Source organism: Neurospora tetrasperma (assembly GCF_000213175.1).
Source record: "Neurospora tetrasperma FGSC 2508 unplaced genomic scaffold NEUTE1scaffold_1, whole genome shotgun sequence".
Classification (NCBI taxonomy): Eukaryota; Fungi; Ascomycota; class Sordariomycetes; order Sordariales; family Sordariaceae; genus Neurospora; species Neurospora tetrasperma.
In genome coordinates, this window is record NW_009799099.1 from 3,058,496 (window position 1) to 3,073,246 (window position 14,751).

Consider the following 14,751-nt stretch of genomic DNA (forward strand, 5'->3'; position numbering starts at 1 on the left):
GGCGTTTCACTTGTGACAGAAGGGTTAGGGTTCTGTATATGAGGCTGACTTGAGTTGAGTTGGTGTTTCAGGGGATCACCGACAATCTGAAAGAGCAGTGATGCCTTTAGGTGGGATTAGTAGCCTTACAACTGTATACCTATTATACACACATCCAACCCACCATCAACCAACGTATCCTACCCAGCTAGGTACCTCCCCAGGGCTTCAACACCCTGCCGACCCGATCAAGCCGACAAGTCGTAATAGATGCACCTCCCCGTCCTGAAATTATACACAAACGCGTGCTCCGATCCTTTCTTGGCCTCCCACTCCCACCTCCACCCCTTCAACATATCGTGAATCTCCTTGACATATTTCTTCTCGCTCGTGCCCACATTGTGTTCCACCTTGCGCCAGCTCTCCGCATCGCTCAGGCTCGTCCGCCGTATCATCTCTATCACGCTATCCGAAGTCTCGATCGCGGCAATCGGCCCGTCCAGAAAGCTCTGCAACAGCCTCGCCGCACTCATCTGCGCCTGCTCCACCACCTGCCGGCGGTTGAACTTCTTGCTCTTTGTCTGCGCCACGAGCACGTGCACCTCCTGCTCGCGCTCGCCGTCCGCACCTAGGAACAACCCGCTGTTCAGCTCCGAGTTGTTCGTGCCAAAGGACGAGAGACCGCCGCCGCCACCGCTGCCGCCGCCGCCGCGAAACTTGATGGCCGCTCCCGAAGATATACTGCCGCTGCCCGTGCCGCGCATGAGAGCGTCCCTGTTCTCGCGCATCTCGGCCTTCAGCCAGTTGAGCAGCTCCTTGGCGGGGATATCAGCGTCAGGCGCGTCCTTGCGGGCCATGCTCTTGATCTTGAGCATGTTGTCCTGCTTGATGATGACGACCCACAAGTACGACTCGTCGCGGTACTTGGAGAGCAAGTCTTCGGGCGAGCGGGCGTCACGGGCCAGCTCGGCCGAGATGCAGTGCGCCCAAAGCGTCTGGACGAGCTCAATACCAGAGGAGCGGAGGACTTCGGGGTCGAAAGAAGCGACAAGGACGTCGCAGCGTTTGATGTTGAAGAGGCCTTGACTCTCTTCTTCGGCCGCCTTCTTGAGGAATGTTTTGCCGGTGGCCTTCGGGACGGGCTTGGCGAGCTGCTTCTCCCAGTTCAAGCTGAAGCCGACCGCATGGCGCTCTTCGAACCGGGTGCCGATCTTGGGGCGATGTTCCTTAATCAAGCTGTCGTAGCGGCCACCGGCGGCAAAGACATCCTTGACCTTTTTGTCGTACAGGCAAGAAAAGAGGATGCCACCGCGGAAGAAGGCTTCGTTGATGCTGCTTAAAGGGGCAATGTAGATTTTGTTTTGTACTCCGAACCGCTTGGTGTATTCGTACACTTCTTTGAGATGGGCTAACGTTGATGAAGCCTGTTGGTAGTATTCCGTTCCTTCGAAAAGAAGCTTGATCTTCGAGATGGCCTTACTCGGGGTATCTAAAACAAGTGGTTAGTTGATGGTGTAAGTATTTTCGTTGTGTAAAGTCACACTTACCTCTAAAGTCAAATCTCTGCAGCTCGTCTACGCTGGTTGCCGATATACCCACCATGGGTGATCTAAGCTCTCCGCGCACCTTTTGCCAAGTGAAATTGCGAATGTTGAGCTTACTGAGGACCTCAGCAGCAGCCCTGCGTGTGCCCACTTCCACGCCGCAGTACTCGAAGATAAGATTCAAGAGGTCCGAATGCCCAAGCTGGAAGCAGATGGGAGTAGACGACACGGTAGGGAACGCAGTCGCGATCTCGTCTAGAACTTTGATGACCTCGGCCTCTTTCAAAGCAAGGTCCAAGGCATCTGAAGTGACAATGTCAAAGTCGACTTCTCCGTACACATCAGGCTGACCACCGCCGTGACGATCACGGAAGATGTTGCCAAAGGAATATGACTTCTGAACAACGGGGCTGTTTGTGATCCTTGCGAGAGAGCGAGCATGGCCCATCATGAGATCGAAGGGCAACTGAAGAACCGTACCATTCTGGTCGAGGAGATGGACCGCGTTCTGGCCATAATGCGAAGAGCTGGGATACAGACAGACCGTAGGAGCCTCAACCGCACCGTGTCGCCGGAAGATGGATATCAAGGTGTCCTTGACGATGAACTGTCGCATGAGTTCTTGGGGTGATGGCCCAGATGAAGACATGTCCCAGGCGTAATCCTTTGCTTGTTCAATCGGCCTAGAGAACAAAGTTTCGAGCATCTTTTGGTAGTAAGGTGAGTTGGGATCCGACAATCCAGCAATCGCACGCCGTATCGCCTCGCTTTCCATCTGAATCGGAAGCTTGCCACTCTTCATAAGCTCTGAGCTCGAAGGGCGCTCTTTAGGGTTGTGAGTCAGCAGTGACAACAGGACCTCGAGATGGTTTTTATCCATATGTTTGAAGTCAGCGGGCAAAATGGGAGGGGATTGGCGCAGCTGCTCAAGGACCATGGCGCGCTGCATTCCAAGCATGGGAGGGTACGACATCTCGAAGAAAATCACGCCCAAGGAATACATCTAGGGATGATGTCAGTCTAGTCTTGCAAGGAGGATGGGAAAAACCTACGTCCACCTTTGATGTATAAGAGCCGCTGCCACCCGTCCGGACCTCAGGGGCGACATAAACTGCTGTGCCAATGCTCCTGGTCATGTCGCTTGCATCCAAGCTTGCTGTTGACCTGTCTATCGCCAACTGTCCGCTAGTGGCCAGCCCAAAATCGCCGATCTTTACGTTATCCAGGCCGTCAGGTCCAGAAGAGATGAAGATATTCTCGGGCTTGAGGTCACGATGAACGATGTTGAGGCTGTGAATGTGGCAGAGCCCTTCTAGAATTTGGCGGAACAAGCGCCAGATCTCAGCTGTTTCCTTAGACAGATTCCGAGAAATCAAGTCGCGCAGTGTCTATAGAATAGTCAGTGCTGTCATTCGGGTTTTGGTTTTGGCATAATGGGAACCTACCCGCTTCTCGCAATACTCCATGGAAATATACATCACGGTCTTGTATGGGCGAGCACTTCCCCGTCGAGGACGCCGTCCTGTGACACCAAGGTGGTTCTTGCCGCTTACAGTGGCAGCATCGTCATTTGAGTCATTGTCGGATTCGTCTTCTTCATCGTCTTCATCTTCGTCGTTATCCTCTTCTTCACTCGAGCTGTAATCGTACTCAATGCCCGGGTGACCACTGGAGGACATGAAATCTAGACCTCTGCTTTTGCTCTCGGCAAATTCAATATTTATGCCGTGGGATATCGTCACCTGAGAGTTGTCTGTAACGTCCGTAGCGCCCCCTTCGGTTGAAGTATCGCCTTCTGTGTCTGCGTAGTCCGGCACCTCCTCCAGCCATGTATTGTAGTATCTGACAACAGCCGGATGGTTCATCTGGGAAAGCAGTCGGACTTCCTTCAGGATCTCTGAAAGTGTCTCTTGAGACCTTTGTGTAATTTTTTTGATGGCGTATAGGTGTCCGTCAATCATCTTGCGGGCTCGGACAACCTCTCCGAACCCTCCTTTTCCAAGACGAGCCTCTTCCACATAGTCCTGTCGGTATCTGGAAGACATGGGTCCGCGACTCATCGAGTCGTGCCTCATCCTCTGCGGGGTCATTTGCGGCATGGGCATCAAGGAACCCGGCACAGCAATGTCCTCGTCATCGATAATGGGCGCATTGGTAGCAAGGAATTCGCTTGAGCTCAACTCAAAAGCCCGCGGCCGCTTTTTGGGGTCGGACTTGAAGAACTTGGAGACCAGTTCTTCCAGCGGAGCCGACAAGGAAAGAGAATCCATCAGTGCGGAAGGCGAATGATACTTTTCGACAACATCCAAACCGAAGATCATCTGAAGAAAGACGATGCCAAAGTCCCAGACATCGGTCTTTTGAGTGTATTGAGGCTTCGTTACACCTGCAATTTCGGGCGGAAACCAGTATGCGGATTTGGCGGCTTTTGAGGATGTCAGCGTCTTGATCTTTGTACAGAGGTTGTGAAGCTCCCTCTGGTAAAAAGAATCAGTAATTTTAGGCACTATATCCCCCGCCTCGTTTCTGTAGAGGAGAATGTTGGCTGGGTGAAGGTCTTGATGAATGATTCCGTTGTTGTGTAGGAATGCAAGTGCTTCCAGAAGGTCGGCCGTCCATATCTTTGCCTTGTTGGTGTCAATGTGGCCCGCTAGATCGAGAAGCTCTTCAATGGGCCCCTTGGTGGCGAGGGGCGTCAGAATGCTGACGGTCCAGATGGTCGGCGCAGAAGAATCGGTGTCGCTGATGCCTCGATCGATCCTGAAGTCAAGGAAGGGAAGCAGATTCTGATGGCGAAGCTTTTTCAGTGTTTCCATCTGCGACTCTAGATACTGCAGCTGCTTCTTGAACTGAGCCGAATCCTTTCCGTGTGACTTGACTTCTACTTGCTTCAAGGCTAGGCTGGGGCGCACTGTTCTGGCGGACAGGACTGGTTTGACCTTGTAGACGGTGGTGATGGGACCTTCGCGAAAGACAGTTTTGCCAATGACGGTTTGGAAGAACAAGGCATTACCAGAGCCATCAGTGATCTTGCAGGGCTGATCAAACATGAGCGTCTCGTCAGTCTCGCCGGGATCTTGCGGAGCACGGTCAGGGGATAATTGATGGCTCCTGTTCTTCTTTCTGGATTCTTTTGCTTTATTTCGCTGGCGCTTGAGCTCTTCCTGGAGCATGTCTTCGAGGACTCTTTCTTCCTCCTTGCTCTCTTCGAGCTTCTTCCGTTCCTCTCGCTCCTTTTCGCTCTGCGCTAACCTTGCCAGCTCTGCTTCGTGGGCTGCCCTCTCCTCTTCCAAGGAGGGGATCTCCAGCCCCTGGACCTTTTTCTGAGCGGCTTCCTCCAGGATATCGCGGATCCCTTCGACAATCTGGTCTATCATCTCCTGTTCCGCTTGCGCGTAGATCTTTGGTTGTGTTTCCACAAACTTTTGAATCTTGAACTTGGTCGACTCTCGAAGACTGTGGTCATCCTTGATGGTCAGCAGTGGAGGTGTCTTTGGGTAGGTGGCCACCATGACAACGCCCAGTGTTACTGAAAGCTCTTGGTCAGATGAAGGTTTGATCTTGATGTCAAAACGGGGTTCTGATTTCTGGACGTCTGTTAGTGAACAACATTGTGGGAAGAGAAGAGGAGAGATGGATCCTACCTGCCATGCCCCGTGTGCTGCTTCATGTTGGGTGAAGTCCTCGCCATAGATGGCCTGCAGCACCATTACTTCACTCTCCTGGACTTCCTGATAATGAGTCTTTGCTGGTGGGGTTTGCCCCGGGGCCTTGAGCCCCGGGAAAGTGGTGTTGCCTTCATTGTTCTTCTTGGGGGTTTGTTGTTGGGCAGGCTTCTTCTTGCCGGCAGGTTTCTTCCACGCCATTATTGCGAGACCCGGTGCTGCTGGGCAGAGATCCTTGTTATTAATCAGTGAGTCTTGTTAGTCGTTGTGGAAAAGGGGTTGGTCTGGTGTATTAGGCCTTATGCAACGAACACAGCCGAGATGGCTGCGAGACTTCACTGAGCGGAGCCCATCTTAACTCGTGGTAGACTGGGTTCAGAAAAGGGAAAGGGAAGGGTGAAGGTTGGATGGAAACGAAGTGACGTGGTCAACGGTCGCGTTTTCAAAAGTGAGTGGGAGCAGAGGAGATGGATGGATGGAAGATGGGTGAAGTGGACAAGTGAGTGTGTGACTCGTTGGATGACTCCAACTGTGACTTGGAATGGAAATGAAGACCCGTGAATGTCCCCAACAACCTACAGGATGGTCCAGAGCCCGAGTCCACGACAACAGCATCCATTCCGCTGTTCAGCTCGAGCCTGGCTGATAAGGTTCCCCCAGCGAGTCCCGATAAACTACCTTTAACGAACTAAGTTCCCACCGCTGTGAGCGGGTCTACACTCCAGGGCAGTACTGCCCTCTACACTCCGCCTGCTATGTATGTACACTACATACTTATCTTCACAGTAGGTACCTACCTCTAGGTAGGTAGGTAGTAGCTGGGTAGCGGGTTCTCAAGGTTCACCGACTGGACCGAGGGATGGACCGTGGCGAACACTTGCAAAGTGGGGTCGGAGCAAAGAATAGAGGCACAAGTGGAGACCCTCGCTCCAGTCCCACTTGGGAATCTGGATTGAGATCTTTGCCGCGCTCCCATCTGTTTGTTTGAAATAGCACTGACCACTGACTACACTGACAGTCGGACGCTGGAACGGACGGCGGGACGTGCCATCAGGTCAGCTTCATCCCGTCACGGTTCGTCCTCCACTTCTCATCCCGATTCTCATTGGCTCCCGTCTGTACATAGTAGGTCCTGTTCAGGGAAAGAGTAAACAAATCACCCACTCGCCCATCAAACAGGATTAGTTCTTCCACTCCCATTGCTCCCAACTGCGACACAAACACACCTGCAGAGCGCGAATCCGATCTCATTCTTACCATTTACAACCTCCATCACCACCATCAACCAACTCTCCCACCTTATCGCGCGAACCGTATTCGAGGGGCCTATTCCCCCATCTCCGACCGCCCAGAGTATGCTGCGCTAGACCTCGCTTCAGCTTCTTCATCCATCGCCGACCGACACAATGATTAGTTGGGCGTTGCGGCGAAACAATAACTCGACTGCGCAAAATGCACAGGGCGCACCCGATGCCGGTACGGTTGCAGGCCATTGCAGGAGCCTCAGCGCATTTATTCCTCATTGTTGAGTCTGACCATTTGGCCCAGATGAATCTACCAACCAGCTCGATGTCCCCGATACTCCAGCGCCGGTCTTCGCTGTGCGCGCCTTGAAGACTGCCTTGTTCGGCACACCTGCCAAAGACTCGAAAAAAACCGCCCCTATGCCCGGTCCTCATCGATCACCGACGAAACCCAACGGCATTCTCTTGACTCCAGGCGTCGGCGCAGCCCGTCGCAAACGCGTTTCCTTTGGTCATGGCGTTAAGGCGGGATCGGCCCTGGATTTGACTGCGACGGGCGGCCTTGGCACTGACGGTCAGGCCTCGAAACCAAAGACCCGATTGACCGAAATTCTCGAAAATTCACGGACCAGGCCGCAAACCGCAGATCCTGGTGTCAAGACGTTTTCGGCCGAAGATGCATGGGATGAAGATGATGTCGAGTATTATGACGACTCGGATCTTGAAACAGATATCACAGATGCCACGGTCGATCTCAACGAACCACACTCGCGTTCTGGGAGGTACTGGAAGGCCGAGTTCGAAAAGTACCACGCGGATGCAAGGGCGGAAATGGAGAAGCTGGTTAGATATAAGCAACTCGCAAAGTCCTACGCCAAACTGAAAGATGCCGAGGCCGTCGACTTGAACAAGAAGCTCAAGGAGGAACAGGAGAGGGTCCAGCAAATGGAGGAGCAAATTGCCGAGATGACGCGCCACGTCAATGTCTATTCGAAGCGAGGTGGTGTCGAGCCCAACAACGGGTTGATAGAAGAGCTTAATCGGCAAAAGGCTTTGGCGCAAGAGTACAGGGCCCAGGTCGAGGAATTGGAGGAGATACTGCGCGAAGATGAAGAGGATCATAATGACTATCAGGCCGGGAGCCATGCTTCATACAAACGACGGATTGCATCGCCACGGACTCATCGGACCCTTTTGGAGGCCCAGCGAGAGCTTAGGAAGGCTAGGTCACAGGTTAGGGAACTTGGAAAGCTTCGGGATGAGCGGGGCCGAATGAAGACTGAACTCAAATTCGCCGAGCAACGAGCCACCGCACTCGCCGAGGAGAATAAGAAACTCAACAGTGAGGTGGTGCTGAGTAATTTCAAGGTCAAGGACTTGGGGAAACGGCTGGCCGAATCCAAGAATGAGAATCTGGTCAAGGACAATGAACTTCAAAAACTCAGGGCAGATTATAACAAGTTGAAGGAGGACGCCAAATCCCGATATGTCGAAGCGAGGGAAGTTTTGGAAAAGAAGAACGACAAGATATCCGAACTTCAGCAGGAGATTGCAACCCTCAAGGCAGAGACGATCGAGTCCAAGTGGGCGGCGCGGATGAAGAACCTGGAGGCGAAACTGAAAGCGAGCCACGACAAGATCAAGGAGGCAAATGACCGAGAAGAAGCACTCAAGTTCCTGGAATCGGCCGAGGAGGAGAGCACATTGCTGTTCAAGGAGCTAGATGCTCTCAGGAAAACAAGCATTCAACGAGGGCTTTTGGCTCCCGCACCAGCTGCCGGAGCCCAGAAAAGAATCAGGACCAACACGGGCGACATCAAGCGGTACAGCTACGAGGACGATGCGTTGGTTTCTTCTCGTGCGTTTCGAGAGAAGGTAGAGGCAGACATGGGCAAGAAGCCTCTAGGATTCGGTGAAGCCGCGAAGCAACAAGCACCTTTGTGGACGACCAGCCAGCCTGAGCGGGCAGCCACCTCGCATAGGACAACAGCAGGGACTACCACGACAGCCGGCACATCTGCCGCTGCCAGGACTCTCCGCACAAAGTCCAGCTTGGAGGACATTCTAGGCAAGAAGCTGAACAAGCCATGGACGAGCACTAAGGCGACGGCAACAGCTGCTGCTAACGCTGGCTCTCAATTGCCAACAACTAGGATGACGCGTATCGCCCGGCCTCTCTCCAACGAAGTGCCCGAGCTTGAGCCATTCAAGGCTCCCACTTCTCACTCCTTCAAGGTGCCGGATCTTGAGCCCTTCAAACCAGATGTGGTGCCGCATTCAAACATTGCGCGTTTGGAAGGGTTTGACATTGACAGCAGCTCTGTCTGGAACGTCGGTAGCATAACACCCCCTCCGAAGACGTCCGCATCCACAACACTTCCCGCAGATCGCCGGGCAGCAGCCATTGCTCGATTGCAGCGCAAAAGAGCCGAAAGGGAGAGGGGTCTGGGCGACAGAAATAAGGAGAACCTGTGGCCTTAATAGAGGTATACATACCACTTATTCTTCGTGGCGATAATGTCTGTAGCTTCATATGTACATGGCGGGCAAACGTGTGGCAAGGGAAAGGCTTCAGTAGAGGCCGGGTGTCAGATGATCTCGGTTCTGCAACGGCCAGGCTGGAATTGGTTGGGTTACGGTTACTGTTTATATCACAGGAGGAAGCATTGCGTGGTGTTTAAGGGTCAAGGGGATATGGGTTTCCTTATCTAGGGATCGCTACGTTGTGCCTGTTATAATAGTCTTATTCGGCCTCCATCTTTTATGAGAAAAGCTAGCGACGAGTCCACAGCATGACCGAAGCGATGGAATCAAATAATCACATCTGATGTCGATGGTTTCCGCTCATCTTGGTTCTTCGTTCGATTGAGGCGTTCACCCACAATATTGATTTTCTAGGTATAGCAAGAAACGATGCATCGTTGATAAGAGAGCGCAGGGTTGCCCCGCTTTACAAATGCCTCTTAGCAACAACAACAACCATCAACGAACCCAGCGGTGTGTTGCTATCACCACCCATGACAAGAGAAGTTTCTCTGGTCAACTCACGAATAGCGCAAAAATAACGCCGAATTTGTCCATGACAGTAAATATGTCACAACTACAACATGAGAGAGCTTTATCCAACGATGCCGAAGCAATTGAAGATGAGATCGACGATCTAGAAAGACGCCTGGCAGAAGCCAAAGAGAGACAAAGACAGGCTCAGCAACAGCGGAGTGTCGTGCAAGAGTCCAATCTTGGGGTGATATCAGGTGAGTTGCACCCTATTCTGCCCTTCCCTTTCTTTTCTTGTACTCGACTCCATCAATCAAGACTCTCATCATAACACAGACCCTCACTGACACAAACCCTCCAGTCCCCTCCCCGTCCCAAACCATCCTCCACTCCACAGCCAACCACTTCCTCCTCCTCCTTTCCGACTCCGCGCTGCCTCTCGGATCCTTTGCCTTCAGCAGCGGTCTCGAATCCTACCTCGCCCACAACAAATCTTCTTCCCCTTCGCATTCTACATCATTTGTCACTAACAAACTACCCAAAACCAAACTTCCACCACCCTCCTTCACCTCTTTCCTCCCCCTCTCCCTCTCCTCCTACGCCTCCACCACGCTCCCCTACGTCCTCGCCGCCCACCGCGACCCAGCCCAGCTCGCCCTGCTAGACGACACCCTCGACGCAACCATCGTCTGCACCGTCGGCCGTCGAGCATCGGTCGCCCAGGGCCGAGCGCTGCTTTCCATCTGGGAACGCTCTCTGTCCTCGTCGCTACCGCCTTCGTCTGCTTCTGCCGAAGCGGCGGCTGCAATTCTCAAGCCTTTCTCGGCTTTGCTTAGATCTGCAGGGGCGCCACCGTCTTCCACCAGCAGCAGCAGCAGCAGCAGCAGCAGCAATCCATCGACATTGGGCGGAGGAAGAAGTAGCGGGTGGAACGACCCTCCACCCGTCTCCGCCCACCTCCCGCCCCTCTTCGGCGCCATCTGCGCCCTCGTCGGGCTCTCGCTCGAGCAGACAACTTACGTTTATTTGCTTAGCCACGTGAAGGCGCTGGTGAGCGCGGCGGTGAGGGCAGGCATGTTTGGCCCCTACCAGGCGCAGAAGACGCTGGCGAGTAGGCAAGTGCAGGAGATGATTGGGGCGTTGATGAAGAGGGAGTGGGAGAGAGGCGTGGAGGAGGCGGGGCAGAGCGTGCCGGTTATGGATTTGTGGATTGGTAGGCATGAGGTTCTTTATTCGAGGATTTTTAACAGTTGAGTTGGGCAGGGGAAGACCGGGGGATGGCATCGGGAGTCGAGGGTGAAAAGGGGTACATGGGCGGATTGTGATTGGAAAACGGGTTTTGTTTACATGGAAAAGGGGGCGGAGTCGTCAAATCATAACCACAAATTTGTATGGCACATGTTCGAACGCTCTTCATCTGGCATCTTATTATTTCTATGCCAAAAAATGGCACCTATGCACTGGCTCCTGCTGCCTCATTCTCTTATCATCATTACCAAAATAACTTCTTCCCAGTCATATCTCAATCGCTGTCATCGTCACTACCATAAGCCACCAGCGGTCCCGCCGAGACAGGTGCTTTCGGTTTTGCCGCAACTGCAACTCTAGCAGACTGTAGCGCAGCAAGCGTGGTGCCAGACAAGATCCCACCGGAACTCTGTTGTTGTTCCTGAGGATATGCCTCTTCCTCCTGCTCCTGTCCCCACCCTCCAGCCTCCCCAGCTTCGAGCATCAGCAGTTGCTGATCCTCCAGCTCGTATCCTTCGCGACCCCTGGGGTTGACCGCATTCTTTCCCCGAGCAAAGTGTACCTCGTCTGGCGCCTCGTATCCTTCCAGGCCGTAACTGCTCTCGATCTTCCTCCGTTTCCGCGCCTCTGGGTCTTTGCCCTCGATCTCGGCAACATACGCGGCAGGCAGCGCCCGTCGAATGGCTTCGGCGGCTTGCTCCTCGATACGTCTCGCCTCGCGTTTCTGTGCCATGGGGTTGGGATCCGCTGTCGCCCAGCGAACGTTGAGAATCTCGTTATGGTCTAGTGACTGGTGGGCCATTGCTTCCTTGGCGAATTGGGCGTTTGCCTGTAACCAGCGAATTAGTACTGAGTTCAACATCGAAGCAGAATGCTAGCAACCGTGGCTTACCTCATTCGAATAGGTAACGAACGCCACACCTCTCGTGTTGAGCACACGTATTCTTTCTATTTGTCCCCATTCGGCAAAGTGACGGGCCACGATCTCCTCAATGTCCTCCGTCACGTGGATTCTACCAATGTAAATCGTCCGGTTTTGCCTGCTAAAGCTGCCCACACCGCCCATGTCGTCGCGATAGTCGCTGAATTTGTCGCGTCCAAAACAGTCCACATTGGGGTTGAATATGTCGTGAATTGTAGGTAGTCGATGGAGGTACTCGCAATCCTGGCCCTTGGGACAGACGCCCCTCGCAAAAAACAGACAGAAGAATGATCCTGCTACTCCGTCGGCGCGCGTGTATCCAGTATCCAAGGCGATATTACATCTTCCCTTTGCGTGTGTTTGGGATAGGTATTTGTCTTCGCGATCGCCACCGGACCACTTATTGTACCAGATGTTGAACGTTGTTCCTGTCTGCGGGGGCGGCTCGGATTTGACCAGCGCCGGGTCGATTTGAGGTCGCGCCGGTCTCTTCTTGCGCCGGATGATCTTTTTGACCTTCTTCTCTGTTTGGGCGGCGACTTCGGTGTTGGTTGTGGTGAGAGCAAGCTCCTGCGTCTGCGCGTCTGTCGCGTCTTCTCCGGCTTGCGCTTGTTCAATTACGGCGGAGACAGGCTCCTCTGGCCTGGTATCGACTTCGGCCATGGTATGTCGGATTGGGATTCCAGATGTGATTTGGTTCGAAAGCAAGTATCGGTACTCAGTTGGCCTTTGAATGCGCGTGCGTTGTTGCCAGGGTAGAAAGAGGGTAGCGGATACGTATGCTGCAAATGCGATGACAAGTGGAAAAAGACAATGACGCCGAGTTTGGTCTAGGATTTGTTGTCTAGGCCAAACTCACAGAGCACAGACTCTTTTCCCAGATTCCAGGGGTGTTGGACTTTTGGAGAATTTCCAAGCCTGGGCCGACCTTGGCTGGTAGAGACCCACTCCGCTCCCGCAGATTTTATGGGTCTTCCAAAGGCGGTGAAGGACAAAACCCACTTCTGCTGCCCCTCCTGTACGGAAATTCTGCCACTTGGGAACGTGGGGTGCGCACTGATGTGTTTGATATTACTGTTCCTTACAGCGTGTAATTCATCAACCTTGAATTTCACTTTCAGGGCCGATTCACTTCTCATCAGCTTGCCAGCCTGGTGTTTACCTCGAGTTATATCGCTTCAGTCTTTGTTTCTTTCATAAAAGTGATACCAAGGACGGACCTGTCCTAAGCCGCCCAAGATGGTGAACATTACGGAAAAGATCAAGGAGTAAGCTGCACCATTGACGCTTCCCCGGTGCCTGCGTGATCGAGTTGATGGAGTTAGTCAAACTGACCATGAGGTACAAGGATTGAGGAGGAGATGAGGAAAACCCAGAGTAAGACCACGTCCCTATGCAAACAAATTGACTGAAAGCCATGAATGCTAACATAATTCTAACAGAGAACAAGGCAACTGGTACGCTCTTTATCACCTGTCTCCAACATCATGTGCTGACCTGGTGAAACCAAAGAATATCATCTGGGTCTCTTGAAGGGGTAAGTGAGTCTACACCAAGCCATCCTTAATATTGACTCTCACTAACGCCCATCCACAGAAAGCTCGCTCGTCTCCGCGCTCAACTGCTCGAGCCAGGACCGGGCTCGGGCGGCGGTCCAGGTGCCGGTTTCGACGTCAGCAAAAGTGGTGATGCTCGTATAGCACTGGTCGGCTTCCCGTCAGTCGGTAAATCGACGTTCTTATCCAAGGTCACCAAGACCAAGTCCGAAGTCGCCTCATACGCTTTCACGACCCTGACAGCCATTCCCGGTGTGCTCGAATATGGCGGTGCCGAGATCCAGCTGCTCGATCTGCCCGGTATCATCGAGGGTGCCTCCGAGGGCAAGGGTAGAGGAAGACAGGTCATTTCCGCCGCCAAGACAAGCGATCTGATTCTCATGGTTTTGGACGCCACAAAACGTGCTGAGCAGAGGGCCCTCCTCGAGGCCGAGTTGGAGGCTGTAGGCATCAGACTCAACCGGGAGCCACCGTACGCCCCTTTATCCTTCCCTTGTTACTTTTCTACGCTAACCATTTTATTCCCCTTTCCCTAGAAACATCTACCTCAAACCCAAAAAGGCCGGCGGCATGAAGATCACCTTCCAAACGCCGCCCAAGAACGGGCTGGACGAGAAAATGGTGATGAACATCCTGCGTGACTACAAGATCCTCAACTGCGAAGTCCTGGTGCGCGACGAGAACGTGACGGTCGACGACTTCATCGACGTGATCATGAAGGACCACCGCAAGTACATCAAGTGCCTGTACGTCTACAACAAGATCGACAGCGTGTCCCTGGACTTCCTCGACAAGCTTGCGCGTGAGCCGTACACGTGCGTCATGAGTTGCGAGCTCGACCTGGGCATTCAGGACGTCATCGACCGCTGCTGGAAGGAGCTCAAGTTGATCCGCATCTACACCAAGCGCAAGGGCACCGACCCAGACTTTAGCGAGGCTCTGATCGTCAGAAGTAATAGCACCATCGAGGACGTGTGCGACCGCATCCACAGGACGCTCAAAGAGACCTTCAAGTACGCCCTGGTCTGGGGCGCCAGCGCTAGGCATATCCCCCAGAGGGTGGGGTTGGGTCATCCGGTGGCGGATGAGGATGTCGTGTATATAGTCAGTGGGTGGAAGGCTTAGTTGGCATGTTGTGATATAGGCAAGCCAGACATGTCAAAAAAAATAGATCCACGAATTCCATCACACGTCCACGCAATCAGCCAATTTTGAACAGAAGATGGCATTTAAGACTACCGTTGTAGAAGCTGTCATATTGGCTGCCTTTTCGTTATCATTCCATCATTCATAAACGACGCCCTATGGGCGCATACATAACCCCATCTCTGTTTGCTTTCATCCCTAACCTCTGATTTCCTTCCTCTCTGATGGCTGTAACAACAGAAAAACACTTGATCCCCGAAGCCATTTTGCCCAAACGCCCCAGTTGCGATACGTAATAAAAAAAACAAAGGAAAGAAATAGGACAACTCTAGAATAGAGATCTTTGTGAACTCTCATGATGAAAGAAGCGCACTGGAAGACACCGGCTTCCACGTAAAGACAGCTGCTAGCCAAATGCAAGCCTCACTAATGTCCCTTGTAAGCCAACGC

The 14,751-nt window shown here is 53.0% G+C and overlaps 4 protein-coding genes across 4 annotated transcripts; 2 read left to right on the forward strand and 2 right to left on the reverse strand.

The window, feature by feature from the left end:
* Positions 1-102: 102 nt before the first annotated feature.
* Positions 103-5,710, reverse strand: NEUTE1DRAFT_120007 (uncharacterized protein; the record flags this gene model as incomplete). The annotated part of the gene is made up of 5 exons (XM_009849771.1): positions 103-1,468; positions 1,527-2,526; positions 2,576-2,911; positions 2,969-5,110; positions 5,168-5,710. The coding sequence occupies 5 exons, from the start codon at positions 5,387-5,389 to the stop codon at positions 228-230; spliced, it is 4,941 nt and encodes a 1,646-aa protein (XP_009848073.1).
* Positions 5,711-9,523: 3,813 nt separating this feature from the next.
* NEUTE1DRAFT_76476 (uncharacterized protein) lies at positions 9,524-10,868 on the forward strand (the record flags this gene model as incomplete). Its single annotated transcript, XM_009849772.1, has 3 exons — positions 9,524-9,686; positions 9,827-10,283; positions 10,353-10,868. 3 exons carry the CDS (start codon positions 9,524-9,526, stop codon positions 10,681-10,683), a joined length of 951 nt encoding a protein of 316 aa, XP_009848074.1.
* Positions 10,840-12,262, reverse strand: NEUTE1DRAFT_144233 (uncharacterized protein; the record flags this gene model as incomplete). Its single annotated transcript, XM_009849773.1, has 2 exons — positions 10,840-11,506; positions 11,570-12,262. 2 exons carry the CDS (start codon positions 12,260-12,262, stop codon positions 10,952-10,954), a joined length of 1,248 nt encoding a protein of 415 aa, XP_009848075.1.
* A 463-nt stretch (positions 12,263-12,725) lies between these two features.
* On the forward strand, positions 12,726-14,354 carry NEUTE1DRAFT_76481 (uncharacterized protein; the record flags this gene model as incomplete). The annotated part of the gene is made up of 6 exons (XM_009849774.1): positions 12,726-12,867; positions 12,948-12,976; positions 13,042-13,056; positions 13,112-13,136; positions 13,196-13,627; positions 13,692-14,354. The coding sequence occupies 6 exons, from the start codon at positions 12,839-12,841 to the stop codon at positions 14,278-14,280; spliced, it is 1,119 nt and encodes a 372-aa protein (XP_009848076.1).
* Between the last annotated feature and the right edge of the window lie 397 nt (positions 14,355-14,751).